The 21112-nt window shown below is 27.6% G+C and overlaps 1 protein-coding gene across 1 annotated transcript in view; it reads left to right on the forward strand.

Annotated features, from left to right (window-relative positions):
* Positions 1-416: 416 nt before the first annotated feature.
* LOC142327271 (glutamate receptor ionotropic, kainate 2-like) overlaps positions 417-21112 on the forward strand; it is a 41902-nt gene continuing 21206 nt past the window's right edge. The window contains exons 1-9 of the mRNA XM_075370159.1: positions 417-786; positions 2502-2669; positions 5270-5454; positions 8186-8343; positions 12022-12163; positions 13625-13807; positions 15208-15357; positions 16944-17168; positions 18932-19138. Coding sequence (XP_075226274.1) covers positions 702-786; positions 2502-2669; positions 5270-5454; positions 8186-8343; positions 12022-12163; positions 13625-13807; positions 15208-15357; positions 16944-17168; positions 18932-19138 — 1503 coding nt within the window. The 5' untranslated portion in view covers positions 417-701. The remainder of the gene's footprint in view (positions 787-2501; positions 2670-5269; positions 5455-8185; positions 8344-12021; positions 12164-13624; positions 13808-15207; positions 15358-16943; positions 17169-18931; positions 19139-21112) is intronic.

Here is a 21112-nt window from a genome sequence, read left to right on the forward strand (position 1 = left end):
TAAACATGAATAATAAACTAAAAAAAAAATAATTCTTAAGAATAAGTTTCATTCACAGTTCAATAATGTATAAAAACAAATAATATGAATTAATACATTTTCTGATATAACTAACTTTTATTTATTTATTTATTTTTAATCATGTCAATCTGCTAGCCCAATCTTATTCAATCAAGAAGCTATTTTTATTTAACTTTTTTATAATTAAATAAATTTATTCATCTTAATAATAATTGGTTTTTATAATAAACAATGTTGTTGTACATAAAACAATAAATTTATGTACTCAATATGAACAGAGAATTATTTTACTAGTATAGTCAAGATACTATTAAACATTGAATGCTGTAAAATAAACAAATATATTGAAATGTTGCCATACCGTTCTTCTAAAATTAGAACAGTTTGGACTTTCCTGTGTGCTAAGAATACAGACAGAACAGTGAGTTCTAATGTTCCATCAATTTTTTGTTTAGAAAAAATGCAACTTAATGTTAATATGATTATTGTTTATTAATATAAGTTAATTCATTGGTAGATTTAAAATCATGGTAATTTTAAAGTTTGCTAATTCTTTATAGTTATAAGATCTATTATTGTGAATTATTTTTGTACTATATACATTTCTCTTTCTTAAACAATGTCAACCTAGCAAAACTAAACATCTATCAGTTACATAAAAAAGTTTTCTTTTTTTCAAAATGATTAATAAAACAACGATTTTATTAATTTTAACCTTCGTATCATGTGTTTCAATTGAAGGATTACCTGAAGAAATACCTATAGGTAAGTATCAATTTTTCAAGTAACAATTTTAATTTTTTAAAAGTATTAAATTTATTAACTATTTTTTTAATTGTTAATATATCACTAGATCATTTTTTTTCATATTTATACATAATTATACATTAAATAGATTATAATAAAAATTTACTATATTAAATTATATACCTGTTACAAAAGATTAATTATAGTTTAATTTCAACTACCTAAATTTGCATACTTAACATTAAAAGCATGTACAGATTAGTATATTGTACCTAAGTTGAATACATATAGTATTTGCTTACATGTATTTCATAAACTTACCATCACAATCTAGCTTATTTGAAGCCTATTTCATTAAAAAAACAAAGTAAAGTTTGTAATTGTTTATAATCATATAGTTATAACAATGAAATTATACGTTTTTTTTCACCTTTACATTATGATGTGACAGTAAAGTACAATTTCTTTCAGTCAGTCTATTTATAGAATTATTTGTAAATTGAATTATACTTGTTGGGCTTAAGCAAAATATAAATAGGCTACTAGCTCAGCCTATTTACGTGTTACGTTAACATTTCAAAATTTAAGAGATGATTTTATAATTGTCACTTTATTACGAGCAAGTTGGAAAATTACTAACAAAGGTTTTTGTTAAAAACAAGGGATTATACAACAGATAATTCATAAGGAAGATGACATCTATTTCCATCTCTAACATCTACTTGCATAAAGGATCAACTAAGTAATACTTAGCTACATACAATCCTTAGTCTTGCAAACAATTCTTACAAGAATAAGGAGTGTGTACACAATAAGATTAACAAATGATCATGACTTAAGTTAATTTAAGTAAAGAAATATGAAATAAATTTGTCTCTACAGCACTTGCTCTATTAATGGATAAGCAGGTCCTTGAAATTGTACGGGTAGCAGTTAACTAACTTAACCTTACACAATTTTGATTCTCATGATGTGAATTGACCTTAAAATAAAATACTATTATAAAATGTAATAAGTATTAGTGTTTATTATTGATTGATGATCAAAATAGCAGTGGTATTAGAAGAAAAAATAATTGAGAGCGCTTAATAGAAATCTGCATCTTCTTTTAGAATGTTCATGCGTAAAAGGTAAATTCAAGAAATAGTAATAAAAAAAATATGAAATTTGTGTAATGAATAGGACTGAGAGAGGGCTGATTTAAAAGTTACAAGGCAATTAATACAGGCTACTGGAGATGGAAGGTGGCCAATAAACCACAGAAAAAAAGAAGATCAAGAAATGCAAAATTAAACAATTCAGCTATGGAAATATGATGGATGAGTGCTAATGCATGGTAAAACAGAGCCTATTTGTAAAGAGAGCATGAAAGTTGAGCTAACAATTGAATCTTGCCAAAATAATTTTTCAATGAAAATAACAAACAGTTGGGTAATAATAAATTGAAATGACTAGTTAAACATTAATATTGTAATTGTGGAGTAAAAGAACTGTAATAATTAAATTATAATTAATAGCTGTGCTGAAAAATACATGTAAAATCCAAGTAAATTACAGAAAGAATTTTAATTTCATCTTTAAATTATTTTACTTACTGTAACAATAATTACACATTTTTGTGTAATGTATGGGTTGTTCACCTATTTTGCTTGATTTTTATTATTTAATAGTCCATTACAAATTCAGGAAGCTAAAGTTATGATTTATTCAGTTTTTGTTTTTTTCTTTTTAAGGGGGCCTACTGTATACCTATGATGAAGATGATATTGGATTAAATGAACTTGCATTTCATTATGCGGTTGATTTGGTGAATGAAAATGATAGAATTTTACCTGATACTAATCTGAAAGCACTTACACAGCAAATTAAAGCAGATGACAGTTTTCAAGTTGGCACTAGAGGTAAGTTAGCTATAATCTTACTGCTTAATATTAATGTAATATAAAGTATAACTTATTCTTAGGAGTAACTTGCTAATGAAGTTAAAGTCTAAGTGAGAGTTGTGTTCCTGTTTTTGAATAATTTTTCCCTAACGTGTCCATTCTTTTATAATTGCAATAGTTCTCATCCAAGTCTTGTTTGCAATATATTTTGGAGTTTTCTATCCACTTTTTGATCTTTTTCAGTCTTCTAATCACCTTGATGATTTATTATGTAATGCAAAAGTAAATAACTGAATAAAAAAAAAACTTTAATATAGTTTCATTTATTTTGAGTGTTTTTTTTTCTCAATAACGATCTTACCCGAACCTGTAACTACACTGTAAACAAGTACAACCAGTATCCTTTAATATGCACCATAACATGAGTCATAAAATGGTAAATCAGCAGTCCTCTTTCCTATATGGAGTAGCACATAATAAAATTTATTCAAAGTGCAATAATAAATAAAATACATTTTTATTACTTTTATTATTCACTGATTAAAAAAAATTCAGTTAGAGCAACTAGTATACAATATTATTATCATCAAGATTTTGTTGTTTATCACATTTGAAAATTAAAACTATCCAAAAAATTCTGTTTTAAGTCAAACTAACCAAATTAAAACATTTTTATCTTACCTTGAAATATTTTCAATTTTGATCCCAAATGTAACATAACAGTTATGTGGGTAATAAATTTGTGTTATTTTCTAAATCTAGTTTAATTCATTTGAAAAAACTTATCATTTTGTGTAATAATTAATTATCTTTATTAGCCTCCTTAACTTCTGGTTTCTTTAGCATTCACCCCTTCTGCTTTATTCCCATCAACATAACTCTATCTAGTGCATATGATGAATAGAATTTTTTGAATCTTCTTATTTTTTACTCTGGTTTAATTGTATTTTATGATGTAGTAATTCACTCACAGCAGACTCACAAATGACTCTTTTATCTAACCAATAAGCATAAGGCATAATCATCTGCCAAAAATCAGCCAGAAGAACTCTTTCCAACGGGATTTTTGAAAGGCTAGTTAACATCTTTATGAGTTGGCTGGACATTTCTTTATGATTATTATGGCATATCTTGGAGAAAAGAAAATAGTATTCCAGCAGAAAAAAATATGTGTATATTTTTGTTTACTATGTTTAAAATGTTGGTTAAAACAAGGCTTTGATGTTAGCCAATTTTAAAGGCATGGCAGATACATCACTATTGACCCACCGGGTTGGTCTAGTGGTGAACGCGTCTTTCCAAATCAGCTGATTTGGAAGTCGAGAGTTCCAGCGTTCAAATCCTAGTAAAGCCAGCTATTTTTACACGGATTTGAATACTAGATTGTGGATACCGGTGTTCTTTGGTGGTTGGGTTTCAATTAACCACACATCTCAGGAACGGTCGAACTGAGAATGTACAAGACTACACTTCATTTACACTCATACATATCATCCTCATTCATCCTCTGAAGAATTACCTAAACGGTAGTTACCGGAGGCTAAACAGGAAAGAAAGAAAAGAAAGATACATCACTATTAAAGTAGTTCTTCATGGATGTACAGAGAATATAAGTGAATCATTCAGTAATATTGTAAATGTTGTTAGTATTGGATTGCAAGAAGTGTTTATTGTGAGATTGAATATAGTGAAATTTGGTGTCTGTAATTGAATTATTAAACTGTGGAAACTTAGGGAAATGTGAAGGTTTGACTAAGCTAGAACTTTTGAAATGAAAAGTTGACATACAAGGTGTGTAAGAAAAGTAATGAGATTGGTAACACTGTGAGTGATCTGGCAAAGCTGTGTCTACCGGTCTGTGCTAGACCAGTTGTTCATCCTTTCCACATGCTCAGTATGAGTTTCAACTCCGTTCAGCCAACACATTATTTTTGACAGCGCCATCAGTGAAGTTGTGTTTTTGTTGTGTGTTATGAAAATGAAAAATCGGAATTTAGAGCAACGTTGTACAATAAGTATTGAGTTAAACTTGGGGAATCTGCAAGTGTGACCTTTGAAAAGTTGAAACAGGCCTATGGGGAACATTGCTTATCAAGAGCACAAGTTTTCCGCTGGCACAAATCATTTTTGGAAGGCCGAGAACAAGTTAAGTTCAACCTTGCTCAGGGAGACCTTCAACTTCAATCAGGGAGACCTTCAAAATCCGATGAAAACATTGAGCATGTGAGGGTTCTTGTGAGATCAGACTGTCGTTTAACAATAACAATGATGAGTGAACAGTTAAATTTAAACACTTTCACCATACATCAAATTTGACAGATGATTTGAAAGGTTTGTGCGAAATTGGTGCTGAAAAACCTCACAACAGAACAGAAGGACAATCAAAGAAACTTATGCATTGATCTACTTGACAGTGACCAAGAATTCTCATGGACTAATTTTGTTTCTTGACCAGTGTAACTACTTTACAATAAACCTAATAGTTTTTTCATTGATCCTTAATTTAGTTTCAGGTAAATCCTTTCCTTTCACAACTCATAACTCTTTATTTATATTTATCATGTAGGTTTTGTAAGGTACATTTACAACAATATTTTTATAGTTTGTAATTATTTCAGTATGTGATCTGTTGTCAATGGGTGTTGCGGGAATATTTGGACCACAATCATCTCTTTCAACAGATTATGTGCAATCAATATGTGATGCAATGGAAATTCCTCACATTGAAATGAGATTTGACAGTGAACAAAGACGAGGTGCATGCCTAATTAATCTTTATCCACATCCCTCTCAATTGTCAAAGGTATTGATTTTATTTATTAATGATTTATTCAGATTATATCTGGGGTAACATGAAATAATTTTATGTTAATGCCTTATTCCTACTTATGTTTTTTATTTAATCACATTATTGACTGGGTTCAGAAGTACTATATTAACATGATTTAAGATGTATTCATCTTGATGAGAAATTCTTTTTAACTCAAACTCCACAAAGAAATCAATATACACATATTTACTCCTGTTGGAGATGAGGCCGATCCTAAGTGCTACAGAGCGATCACCCTAATAAACATTATTGCCTAGTTATTTTCTTTTATTCTAAATAGTAGATTGATGCAGTGGGTGGAAAATAGGAAACTTTTGCCAGAGGAGTAGAGTATTTAGATATGGGAGAATGCATTGATAATATTTTTGTACTTAGCTTACTAATTAGTATTAACCTTAGGCGAATGGCAGGAATGTTAATTACTGCAATTGTTGACTTCAAATGAGAATTTTCTACTATAAATCATAATGTTATTTCAATAATTATTCAGCATAGGTATAAGTTTCAAAATGAATAATATTTTTAAAAGTGATTATTCTAAATAAAAAAACTGTATAAATGGTAGCAAAATTGAGCTAACAAAACTTTGAAATTGAGTCACCTGGAAGGTGACTCAATTTCACTTTGTTGTTGTCATTACTTCAAATTTAGTATAATTGTTTGAGCAGAGTGGTGCTAGAGGAGTATACATTAATCATGAAAACAAGGTTAATTCTTTATTATTTGTAGATGATCTTGTCATCCTACCTAACCCATATGTAGATGGTTATCAAAAGTTGCAGCTGTTAGCACAGTACTTTATAATATTAACAATTTAGAAGTGAATAAAAGACAACTAAAGCAATTGTTTTTATGGAGGGAAAACCAAACACATGAAGACAATAATATATAAAAATGGCAAAATTACTTTGGAGTCACTTTGTATCATCAACAATGCTTCATCAAAATGGTGATGGTGTGATTCAAAAAGACAGGCTTGCTGTGGCGATTGTTAGAAATATACTGTTTAGAGTGAAATCATAATCCTGTTTAATGGAAAAAAAAAACAACTTTTTGTTTGATGGTGAAATCAGTTTTTTTATATGCATCTGAAACTGGGGCATATTTATAGCATCAACATTTGGAAACTACAAAGTACAGATTTTCAAAGCTCTATTTCAATGGCCTTGATCTACTCTGAATCATATTAGAATGGAATTGGAAGGATACCACATGTAAAATGCAAAATAATATTTAAAAGAATCTTATCATGGTTTATTAAAAAAAAATGTCAATTTGAAAGTTGCCTAAAACATGCTACGGTAAGTTGGTGATGCTGAATAACCAATGTGGTAATGAGTTCCTCTGCAATGATACACTCAGCTAAGAGAAAAATTAGTGAAAGCAGAATGGAATGGCAAACAGATATTAGCCTCAAAACAGGGAAATACTTTAGAGGCTTTTAACAATTTTACTGGATTCAAAACAACTCTTAATTCACAGAAGAATCAGCACAAATGGACTGGATGAGCCATATTTTTGTTTTGTAAAAATATTTAAATCGCAAATTAGGATATCATGCAAGATGTTTTTTTTAGATTATACTGGAAAAATATCTTATATAAGTTTGAATTAATGACAACTGTACAATATGTACCTTCTTATAGCTTCATAAAAACATGACCCATTTTCTTTGAAAGTCCATTTTATCACCCATGTAAAAGTAAATATTTATTATGCTACATAGATGAGATTAAGGAAAAACACCATAATATAGAACATTTTATATTTTATGGATAAAATCATGCAAGTAACTTGCATTATTTACTTGAAAAATCAGATCATTTATTTTAAATGAGTGATCAGGCATAATTAGTAAATATAATAATATAATATAATAATAAATATAATTTCTGTATTCTAGTTTTTATCATTTGCAATTATTTGGTATTGTTTTTTATTTCAGTTTTATTAATTGGACATTAAATGACAATAAATTGGTGTATATATATATATATATATATATACGAATTTATATTAGTATGAATTTATTTATTTTATATTAGTATAAATTTATTTATAATTAGAATATATATGCTAATTATAGTTATATTATGATACATTGATAATAAGTGTACAGATTTATTTCTTTTGATTAGTGAATATGTTAGTTATTCTTTATGATTAATTTGATTCATTGCAAAATAATTTATGTACTATGTATACTGTATATTGTTTGTATATTGGAAATAGTTGTCAACTCCTTACAAAATTTTGTATTTTAAAGAACAAATAAAAATATATTTTATATTATGTTTTTACACTTTTTGTGTTTGACTTGAAATATATTAAATAAAAATTATTTTTAATTTATTTTATCATAATAAAAATTATTCAAATTAACCAAAATAAAATTTGAATTAAAGGATTTAACATTATTAATACAGAAAACCTTAAAAACTAAAAAAAAGTGGATTTATTTAATAAATCTTAATTCATATTTTAAAAATTGCACTATTTTTGTTGGGTACTTTATTTATTTGCACTGTTACAGAGGTTTGTGCTAAGCAGACATTTTGATTAAGGATTGCACATTAGTTCTAATTTCTCACTTTGAAAAATCAAGATTTTCATATTAAGTCTTTTAAATTTTGAATATTGTTAACCCTTTCTATTGTTTATATACAGGTAATATAAATAATTATTTAATAATTTCTAAGCACAGGTTTATGCTGAGCTAGTTAAAATCAACCAGTGGAAAAGTTTTACTGTAATTTATGAAGATAATGATGGCCTAATGCGACTTAGTAATTTACTTAAATATTATGACAAAAAAGGGTATCCAGTTACAGTTAGACAACTTGAAACAAGTGATAATAACAGGTAAGAAAGTTATATATGTAAATGAAATAAAATTAATTTATAATTGTGTTCTTAATAAAATGATTCAACTAAAATTTCTTGAGCAGCATGTCAAAATTTGATAATACTTTAAAGTAATTAAATAACTCACTTCCTAAATAACAAATTAGAAGCATCTTTATTCATTTTTCATTTTAATCTTCTTTTTTAGAATTAAAGGAAATCCTAAAAATATTAGGATAACTGAAGAACGTAACAAATAATGTACTTGTATTCAATCTATATGTTGTTGGTTCAGTTCTTGAATTTCATGTATAAAAAGCATTATTCAAATGTGTTGAGATGTTCAGGATTTATATTTATTAAATTCTTACTCAACATAACCCAGTATTGAAATCAGGCAATGGTAATTAAAACAAATAAAATTGCTTTATTTATTACAAAAGGTAACTCTTGTAATGATAAATATGAAACAATTTGGGTTAAAATATCTCTCACTGAACAGCTGGAAGTTTTTTTAGTAAATCTCATATAATAATAATGTGCATTTAACTCATCCAAAATAAATTTACAATAACTATAATAAAGATTAAGACAGTAAAATGTAAAATATAGTAAAAAACAATTGAAACCTGTTTCTGTATTCAGATTGTCTTGTTAGACAGCTCAGATGTTCTCTTGCAGAAAATGTCTTCAAATTCTTTCTGTTTCTTACATTCTGTATAATGTATAGTAGTAGTAGTCATGTATTGTTTCTCTGTTTTATTAGGTAAGAAGTTCTCATTTAATAATTCATTTGATTTCATTTGTAACAAAATCAAGCCATACTGTTTTGCTCTGAAGTACTTTAATAAAATATTTAGCTTCTAATCGCTATTAAATATTAATTATACTTATAAATATTCTCATATAAAGTACCGTGTAATGTATCTCTTGGGCCTTCCTCAAAAAGTCAAAATTAGTTTTTAAGAACAAAAATGTGCTGTAAGATCATTATCTAGCACCAGTAAGTTTAACTCATGTATACCTATATTAAGAAAATTAAACATGTTAACTTTTGTGTTTTTATGTTTATATTTATGTATATGGAATCTTTGCTAAAAAGAACGACCAGTTATTCTTAAAAATTAACAATATCCACCTTTACCAGTCAACAGAACTACATTTTTTTAACAAAACAGAGAACTTTAACTTACAATTAACGGCCTTATTATTCTTCCGTTGTCATTTTTAATAAACTGCTGAAGCATTTGAAAAATCTTCCAACCAATTTACGTAAGTATAAATAAAATGATTTTAGTTTATGGAAACAAAACCATTCTGTTGATGAATTTTAAATAATGATGATAATTTTTTTTTTTTTTTTAAATTTATTTATTTTTTTTTTATTTGCCTTGTTTGTGCAACAGAACAGTTACAAAACCTTTGTATGCCGCACAATATCACATAAAGTCACAAAAGAACAGCCACAAGTCAACAACCCACATATAAATTAAAAATACAATATTCAAAACACAATAATAATAATAATAACAATTATACAGTCAAATACAAAAAATAATTAGAACTTTAAAAACGGTAGCTACGGAGTGATAATAAAAACACATAGATGAAAACATCCAAAAACAAAAAGACAACATTACTAATACATTCCAAATAAAACAAGTTATAAGCAATAATCCTTAAAAAAAAAACAATAATTTTAAAATCATGAAAGTGAGCATCACACCAAGAACAATGATCCATCGCCACGTAACCCTCTCAAATTATTAACGAAGGCTGCCTCATTTTCCCAAAAGCTTAGCTTATCCTGGAACTCCACTGCCATATTGGTACACCGCTCAATCGGAGACACGGTGGAACCAATCGGCGTCACAAATTGCCTAAAAGACCTCACTGACCTGGCCTGGTTCCGCAAGACAACATGATAATGCGTCGGAAGTCTGTTGTGCAGAGCTTTATAAAAGAAAACCAAGTCAAAGTACATTCTTCTATCAGATAACCTGGAAAGGCCTAATTGCCTCAACATATCCTCTCTATTAGCACCAACAAAACAATCTCCAAACTTAAAACGCATCCAGTTCAAGAACCTATCCTGAACACACTCAACCAGATCAGAGGCAAAACGTTGTGTACTATTCCACACCACGGTCGAGTACTCCAAGCGACTCCTCACCAAAGACTTGTACAGCAGGTTACAAGTGGAAATATTGCTAAACCGTCCACAAATCCAAAGGACAAGACCAAGGTCCCGGCGTGCTTTACTGACAATCCGAGCAACATATTCGTGAAAATACAAGTTCGCGTCAAATAAAACCCCAAGGTCCTCAACCAATGTCTCAGCGACAATAACGTGCGTACCAATCCTATAGCTGAAAACAGAGCTCGACGTCTTACGAGACAAAGTCAAATGTTTGGTCTTCTGAAAATTCAAGGGCATACAATTGCGGTCAGCCCACTCAACAACCTTGTTGATATTCAATTGTAGCAACAGGTGATCCATACTATTTCTGGTCGGACAATATATTTTGACGTCATCCGCAAACATCTGAAAATTGCACGTCAAAAGATGCCCGATATCATTTATAAAAATAATAAAAAGAAGGGGACCCAAAACAGAGCCTTGCGGCACTCCAGACTTAGCCAAGAAGGATTCCTCAGACATCTGTCCACCAAAACGAACCGAAAAACGCCTGTCACGAAGATAAGAGGATAGCCAATCATTAAAACGATCGCTGAAGCCGAAGCCCTTGGTCTTTGTTAACAACAAATGATGGGGTATCTTGTCAAAAGCTTTGGTAAAATCAAAATATATCACATCTACTTGACCCCTATGCTCAATTGCATTAACTGAATCCTGCAAAAAGGCGGCCAAATTAGAAGCTGGTGAACGACCTTTAATAAATCCATGCTGAAATGACGACAACATCGGGAGAACATGGTCATAAACATGTCTAAATAGAATCCTCTCGAAGACTTTGGAAAAAGTACCGATGATAGAAATAGGCCTGAAATTATCCAGGGAAGGGACACCAGGCTTAGGTATAGGAGTAAGGAACTGCGTGTTTCCATAGGGACGGAAAAGAAGAAGACGACAAGCTCCAATTAAACAGGGAAGCAAGGATAGGAGAAACAATCTCATTCAAACTTGTTATTTATCAAATTTGTTATTTGATAGATCAATTTCACTCTTCTCATTATTGTTTGAATGGCTTCTTTATCTAAACTATCAATTTAGATTATTTTTCCCAGATATTTATTGACTTTGTTGATTTTTTCATATTTTGAATTTAGAGTCTGGGGAATCTTTGATGTTCATCATCTTTTTGAAGGAACTTTTTAATCCTACTTTGTCTGGGGTTTATTTATAATAAAAAATGATTAATCAATACTAGTTAATTTTCTATTTTTTTAACCACAGAATGTTAATAATTAATTGAAATGATGTTGACACATTTTAGTTATATTATATTTCACACCTAGATTTTGTTTGTATGTTTAATAAAAATGAATTGTTGCTTGGTTTTTTTTGCATTTTTTAAAGAATAGCCTTACTAATGGAATCTGATCAGCAATAACCAACTACATCACTAGTGATTCTCACGTGGCTTATTCTCTATTAGTATTTCATGGTTGCAAATTAATAAATGGACTTAGTTTTTAAAATATTTTCATGGTTGATTTTTATTTTTTATGTAGGCCTCTTTTGCGAAGGATTAAAAATGCTGGTGAGAAAAATATTGTTCTTGATTGTTCAACTAAAAAACTATATGATGTTTTAGAACAAGCACTCCAGGTTGGATTAATGGGTGATGATATGAATTATATTATTACAGATTTGGTGAGTAATACAACAGTAATTTGTTGAATATGTTTTATTCACCTTTGTTATGAAGGTTATTAAGTTGATATAAATATTATTTTAAGCTATATTAATCAGCTGAGTGTAGTTCAAAAAAGCAGTATCGTTTTTGTTTTTATCTGTGCCATAAGGTTTTAAAATTTTAAGAAATTATACATTTCTTAAATGTTTATACAAAATGTTATTTAAAATTCATATTTTGTTATGTTAAGGATCTGATCCAAATCAAAATAAGTGTTTTAGATGAGTATTAAACAACATAAAATATTATAAACCATTAATAGTATTGTAAAATAATCATGATCTATTCCCCAACAAATAGAAGATATTTTCAAGCCTGTAATCAATTTTCTTCTTCAGGGAAATTAGAAATGTCATTAAGGTGGTAGTTTTCTAATAAAAGTATATGTTCATTTGACAATAAATTATGATTTTTATTATTAAAAAAGAAGAACCATCATGCCATCACAATGATTAAAGCATTTAGGTACTTTATCACATTTTATTTTCAGTGTATCTTTTAATGTAGTCTATAAATTTGAAACTACAACTTAATTTGCATGAAGTTTACTAGAAAAACAGTTCTTTTCTTTTTTGTCAGTTACATTTGCCCATTTTAATGTAGCCTTCCAACTTTCTTGGTATGACTTAGATCTATATTAATTAAGGATTCGTGACTATCAACATTTGTAATCAAAGCCATGTGGGTAATGGTCAATCATGCAACCTATGAGACCCACACCATGCATGGATATATTGGACTCACACTATAAGATCGTAATAAAACAATTATTTCTTTTTTATGTATTGTATGTAATAAATGATAATATCCACAGTAGCTGGCTTCATAATATGAATATACTGAACGTGCTGGACTATTGTCTATCCATCTTAGTACTGTAAAATTATCTACAGTAATAACATTTAAATGTTTACCTATAGAAAGAAACTTGAATTTCAAAAGTTTTTCAATATCACCTATTTGAAACTCTACTAGTTCTTAACACACCACCTAGGAAATATCTATTGCCTCAATTTCTGAAATAAAGAAAGATGAATTAATATGCAATTTGCATAAATCTGATGGTTTTGTAATGTACATCTTTACAAAGACGTAATAATGCCCCTTATTTGTCCAAAAGGACTACAAACAATCCCACCTTTATCGCCTTCATAAAGCTCAAAGGAATCCTTAATAATTACTAGATTATCTCAATTTTCTATCTTTATTTCTGATTTTCCAAAACTAAATCAGATGATTTGCCACTGGATTCACTATCTCTACCTGCATGCTAGACTTACCAAGCTGTAGTCTTCTAGTATATGATACATCTGATTGTATTTAATAAGTATGATTTATATTAGATTTATTTATTGTTTTTTTTTAAATTATTATTTCCATTAACAGTTTATCAGAAAAAATAAAAAAATTATTTTCAGGATATGCATACTATAGATTTAGAACCTTTTATGCATGGTGGTACAAATATAACAGGAATAAGAATGATTGATCCAGATGATGAGGATATCAAACACTTAATGGCTAACTGGAGAAACTGTTCCGAAGATTCAGAAAATGAAGATAACTGTCCTTATGTTCTTGAAGATGTGTCAGATCTTCATGTAAGTACAACTATTATTTTTAAGGGAAAACAAAATTTATCCAAACAAACACTGTTTGCATTAAAATTATATAAGTGAATTTTTGTCTGTAAATTTCTCAGAATTCCATCTTTTTGTAGTTTTATTATATTTTTTTTCTTCAAAATTTGAAGCCGATTTAATGATTATTTGAAATTTTGTTTGTTCATTTAAAATTAAATTTGACCCGTAAAAATGCTTTTATAAATATTCAGGTTTTACACAACACCAAATGGAAATATATAAATAAATAAAAACACTCTAATTAAACAAACTAATGTATAATACAAAAATTTCATATCATTAACATTTAATTACTGAAATAAATATTTTAAGAAAACAACTGAAATGATATAAATTATTCTACGAGTACAAAACCAAAAAAGAATAAACTATGAGCAAAACAGTCATAGGCAAACATGCCAGTAAAAATACATTAGCATGTGGTAACTTGTAATTAAAAAATATGATTCAATCAACATGAAACAGCTCTGATGTTTCATCAGAATATTAAGCATATCATTTAAATATTATTATTTTTTCAATAACAATTATTTAAATTCTTTAATAATTAAGTAATTACTCTTTCTTTATTCCACTAAAAAAATTGCAGGTTTTTCATAATGACAAAAATTATATTTATAACTCCACACAGAAATGTAAAAAAACACTCACAGAAATGTGTGTAAACTGGAGTTTGACTTTTTTTTTGTATAAACAACTTGTATATTTCCTAAACTCAATTTGTTTAGTTCCCTTAATGAAGATTTTCTCAATTCACTGGTTCATCATCATATATGATGTAGGAAGAAAGAAGAAAGACAGAAGTTGTAATTGCTACAAAACAAAGAACACAGTATTTCATATGGTTATTATGCTGATAGAAATGAAAAACTGAACAAATAAACTGTAAATTTTATCCAAAAACTTAAAAAAGTATAGCAAGAAAAACAATAAAATAAAATTTTATTAAGTCATGGCATCACCTGTATTAATATGGTTCTGATTTCTGGGCAATAGTAATCAAGAACTTAACTACAGATAAAATATTGGCAGCTAAAATGAAATTTAATAGCATTGTATGATAATTTATAGTTACTCGTAGTTTCTACTAACTTTTCATTACGTAAATTATTATTTAAAACGGACTTATTGATTTATTGAATTTTTCATTTACTTTTTATTTTTATGTCCAGCAATTTTTAGGTACATATTTAAAGTGTTTTTTAAAACTACTCCCATTCATATTACACAGATTATCATACAAAGTGATGAATATGTTAAACATTATTGAAAAAAAAATAATCCAAAATTTGAAAAATTAAAATATAAAAATAGGTTCATATTTTAATTAATTGCACAATATAAAATTTTTCTTCCAGGTTGAAACTTTGTTGATATTTGATGCAGTTGCATTATTTGCTGAAGCTCTGAGTCACTTAGAAGAAAGTCAAATTGCTGTGAAAAGTTTAAATTGTACTGACGAAAAATCATGGGATCACGGCTACAGTATAATTAATTATATGAAAGTGGTATGTAAATTTTGTATCCTTAAGTTAGTATCAACTTGCATTAGCAAAAAATCTAACATATTTTTGCAGTTAAATAAAATTTATCAATAAAGTTTGTCCATGGTTCTGGAAAAAAGAAGGTTGGAGTTGCATTATATCTGAAATTATTGTATAGTGAATTACTTATTTTTATAATACTGTTGTCCGCAGCTGAAAAATGCAACAAGGAGCACAAAAGATATGAAAAAATATTTCTCAACCGAAATTAAAATATTTACTCTATTTTTATTAATTTCAGTTGATTAAAAAAATATAATAAGTTATGCCATTAGATTAGTAAGATTTTACTGTTTTTAATAGACACCTTATATTGCAATATTCTACAAATATTTTTGATAGTTTCAACTTAACAATATTATCGCCAGTTGAGGAAAAGTTTTTTTGAAATAATAAAAATAAATACTACTACTTTAAATTGAACTATAGTGAACAATTATGGGGTAAAATCTTTGAATATGAAATTTTATTCAACAAATTAGTAAATGAATTCTCCTTTTATATATAAAAAAATTAAAATTTATGGTTCTGAATTTTTATTGTATAAGTTTTTGAAACAAATTAACTTCTTGTAAAAAAATGAAACGCGATTAAAGTTTTCTAGTGTACAATTTTCAAAACAAATTAATGATATATCCTATTTTTTATATATGGCAAATTGCATGGTTTTAAATGTTGACAGAATAATTTATAAAACAAATTAAGTGGAAAAATCTTTTTGTTAATAAAATATAAGAACACTGATCTTATAAATTTATAAAAAAATTAATAATTTATTGTTAAGATGTCTAAACTTAGGTTATCAGAAATGTAAAAATGTGCAGTTACAAAGAATATATTTCTAAAAATGATAATAATAAATACATATATTATAATTTCATTAACTAGCAGAAAATAACCCTCGTTATGTGAAAATTTTAATATTACTTTAAGGTTGCAATCTAAATAAAAAAGGTTTATGTATAAGTTATACAAACAAAAAGAGAGAGAGAGTGAGAGAGATTAAAAAATTCTTATTACTTCCCTTAGTTTTTTAGCATTAAGAATGACAAATTTTTATTTTATAGTGCACACAAGCTGCAATAGTATTTTTTCTGTCTAATATTCAACCTTTCCAGTTTTTGGGAAATTGTAAAGAGACAGAGGTTCAGATTGTTTCAACGTAAAGACAAGGTTTTTAAAAGATTTTTAACTTATTTTAGACTTTTTAAACCTATTTTTACATAAAAAAACTTTGCTTGGTCAATTTTGTAATATTTCTCTATAGTGATTCATATTTATAATAAATTGAATTATTTGCAAACTCAGAAACACATATAACTAGACTCTTTGCTGTTTCATAAGTAAATAATTAAACTTTTATAAAAGATACAATCCCTTGCTTTATTTCAATATTACCACCATTAACTGTATACTTTGTATATAAATTTGTTTTGTACAGTTTTTTAATGTATTACTTTGGATATTAAATATACAGCAAATAACTAAAAACACATTATGTTGTTTAAGATGCACAGTAATTTAAATATTTTCCTCTGATGTTTTTTCAGAGTGAATTGAAAGGAATGTCTGGTATTATAAAATTTGATCACCAAGGATTTCGCACAAATTTTAAACTAGATATAATAGAGCTAACCAGAGATGGCCTGCGTAGAAAGGGTACATGGAATACAACAGAAGGTGTTAATCTAACAGCTATGGCAAATTCAGGAGATACAAGTCTAAATGATAAACCTGATCTTCGAAATATGACATTCATTGTACTCATTGCAATTGTAAGTGTGTGTTAAATATTGTGAATTACACATGTTTGTGATGTTATATACATTTATTCCATATGCTGTTGGTACTGTTTAGTATGTAGGCATTATGAAGAGTCGGTACAAATAAAAACATACTCATTTAAATCAAGTAGTTAGTCCAAGAACTCAATTTTTGCTAATAAAAAGTATTGATCTTACCCTTTCTGTATTCTATATTCTGTGACTAGTATTGGGATACTTTTTGATATCACTGCTTATTTTACTTAATTTTAAAGGATTTGATGATATCTTTTGGTGTGAGTAGTAATAATATTATTATAACTATCAATCAAATAAAGAAGAAAACTTACTGCTTTTTTAAGTTTCATGAATATTTTCGCAGTGTCTAGAGATCAATCATATTGAATAATATAAAAACATACTGTGCTTCCAGCAGCAGTTTCTGAAGAGGTTTGATTTAGAGCAAAAGCTAATTCAGATGTATGTAGAATTTTTGTAATTTTTAATTAAAATTGTAATGTACGTTAGTTTATTTATACTTCTTGCCCTGAAAAAGGCTCTCAAAAAGACATTTTTGGTAAAAGGTCAATTTCATTATTGAACTACTTCCATTTGCTTACAGAAAGACTACGTAAGTAGTAAATTTCAGTTACTTTGATCTGAATGTACTTAATCCAAAACTTTGTACTGTATACATTTTTGTAGGAAGTATAAGTTTTTTTTAGTATTTTTCACACAGTGAGAGGAATAACTTAATAGTCAATGTTGTAAGAAATTATCTAATTTAATTATAATTAAATTTTTAAAATTTGGGACCTTTTTGCCTGTAGAGAAAGAAGTAACTAGTTATAAGATGATGTTCCTTAAAAACATTTTTCTTAGGAATCCCTTGATCCTCTTAACTTGAGAGTGATAACACTATTCCTTTGAACCATTGAGCTGTGTCTCAATGGAATCATATTTTCCTCAAAAATGATTTTACTTGTATTTATAAAAATATTTTAAACTATAATAATGAGTTCCTAAAGATGGATCAGAAACTCAAATCATTTATGCATTGAGGTTTAGGTCTGTGCATAAAATTCTCCTCAATTTTAATCAATCATTCCCTGATGACACCTTATTTATGCATATTTGTTGAAAAATATCTACTGGTACACCTGCCTCACTACTTTGATGGTTTTTTGTATTCAAGCACTGTTAGGTTAAATAGTTATTTTTTTTTTAAAGTGAAATTTTGGGCTCTGAAATTGATAACCTGTAATAATATGGTATCACTTCTGAATTGCTTGTATTTTGAAGTAACTTTAAGTGCAAGGTTCTTCTTTTTTATGATATCGCCATATAAGCATGAAACTTGTGCATGGAATATAGAAATAAAATTTTTGTAGCATATGAAAAATGCCATGCCTTACCAGGATTTGAACCCGGGACCTCTGGGTGAAAGGCTAAGACATTACTACTTTAACATGGAGATCAGTTTAAAATAATCACTCATTGCAATGATAAAAATTCTTGGTCAATTCTATATACGTGATAACAATTGAAATAAAAAGATAGGGCTAATGAAGAATGTTAACCTTCACTTGCTCTTTACCACTGAATCCTGAGCAATGGCTGCAGCTAATGTATTAATTAATTATGATAGACTCTTTATTATTATAAATTTTTATATATAGTTAAAATATCGTTTAATTGGTTTAAGCTGATGATATTATTTACCAGTAAGTTATTGTAGTAATTGTTTTTCAAATAAATTATGTAATTATTTTCAGACACATCCTTATGGAATGTTAAAAGAAACTAGTCAAAAATTGTCTGGTAATGGCAGATTTGAAGGATTTGGTATAGATTTAATACAAGAATTATCTTTAATATGTGGTTTTAATTACACATTTCACATACAAGCTGACAAAAGCAGTGGTAATCCAGATCCCAAAACTGGTAAATGGAGTGGTATGATTGGTGAAGTATTAGCTGGGGTAAGTGTGTTTTACTTTTATATTAATTATAATAATTGTTTTCAGTTTAAAAGGGTTGATACATTTACACTGGTGTACTACCACTTAGTGAAGAATGCATTTATTCAGATTTGCATCCTAACAATTGTAAAAGGTGTTGACTTCCTGTTTATCAACACCTAGTCTGTTTTGTAGTAACAAATTACCTTCTATTAATAATAATTATTAATTAATTACTAAAAAAAATTAATTTGTTTTCAGTAGGATACAGCTAATAAGAATAAAAGTATTTTTATAATATATAGGTTGAATTAATTACCTCCTTTTTTGTAAATTAATTAACAGATTTATTTTTATAATGATTGTATTATTACTTCCAATTTACAAAAATAATGGGCTTACTGAATTGAAAACTATGGTTTCAACTTAAATAATTAACCATTGTCTACCTCAAAATGTGCTTTAGTAATATTTTAATATATTGGTCTTGATATATGAAACTAGAATTACCATACATTATATATATATATATTTCTTTTTTGTTCATCTTGATGTTTGCATGTTATTTCTTATGATAACCAAAATTTTTGAAAATATCTGCCAGAGAAAAAAATTATACAGATAAAAATTACATTATTAAGTATTCATTAACTATATAAACTTCAAATTTTATTTTTTCCTTTCCAGATGTTTTTCTATGATTTATTTAATTTTTTAACTAACTGTTCAAAATGTAAACTACTAACTGCTAACTATCTAGCTACTAACTACTAACTGTTAATTTTTGAAATTATTTGTTAAATTAACCTGAAGATGTGCAGTTAGTCCTGGAAAATCCTGGAATTATCTGAAAATTTCAGTTAGAATTTGTTAGAACCACTATAAAAATGTTCAGTAACATAGGATGTTGAATAAGTGACAAAGATTTTTGTTTTGTGAAGATCACAACATTCTATGTAGTTAGTAATCAACTGATTTCATAAAATTTATAAAACAGTCAATCATAAAAGTGTTGTTATGAACGAGAAGACAATTTCTCCTTAATTGAATAGCTGCCTGGAAGAATGCTGTAAGGCATATAAATAAACTTTTACAAGAACTGAAAAAATGTATTTTACCAGAATTAAAATATATTTCTTCTTTATTTATCTTAAATGATATGTTTAGACAAAATGAACATGAATCTGTATATTTTGTGCTACAAAAACCTCACTAGAATAATAACCAGAAGCTTTTGGATTTCAGTTGTGAAATAAAGTTGTAAGGTATAAGACAATAAAACGTTGTAAGGTACAAATCAAATGATTTAATTAATCCATTTAAAAATAATAACTTTGTTAATCATTTAAAAGTTAAAAACAGTTAAAATATATTTTTAGATTATTCCTCACAATGTAAATATAAAAAAATAAAATAAAATATGATGAAAATAAAGTTATAAAATATAAAAATTAAAAAATACATTTTTTATTTTTTTATTTTTGTCATTAAAGATAATATAATATTATTTATTACTATCACACTTAAGTAAAATTTAAATAAAATTCTTCATATCCTTTGTCGGGAGGTAAGTATTTAATCATACCGCAAAGATTTTTTTTCTTTTCTTTTGATAGAGGCAATAGCCCAGTATAAAGTGGTGGTAAATCATTAGGCATTACATCTGTAACTTTGTCCATTTTCCCTTGCTGTATTTTAGTTAATGGAAAAAGCTTTGATGTACACAGGGTATTGTGTTTTGACTGTATTTTAATGGAAACAGGATCGTCAGCTGTTATTTGGTTCCATACAGATTCTGTAATTTTGATGGTTTATCTTGTTTTTTTTTCAATAATATCAATTTTTTAAAAATCTTCATGTTGCATAATCTTAACCTCAAATGGTTTACTTTGTTTTGATCATGCAATAATTTCAACCCATTCAAAGAGTACAGAAACTCATCATTTTTTCTTTTCAATCGAAGAGAAATCACGATTGCAAGGCATAAAACTGTGT

Source organism: Lycorma delicatula, chromosome 7 (genome assembly GCF_047948215.1).
Source record: "Lycorma delicatula isolate Av1 chromosome 7, ASM4794821v1, whole genome shotgun sequence".
Lineage (NCBI taxonomy): Eukaryota > Metazoa > Arthropoda > Insecta > Hemiptera > Fulgoridae > Lycorma > Lycorma delicatula.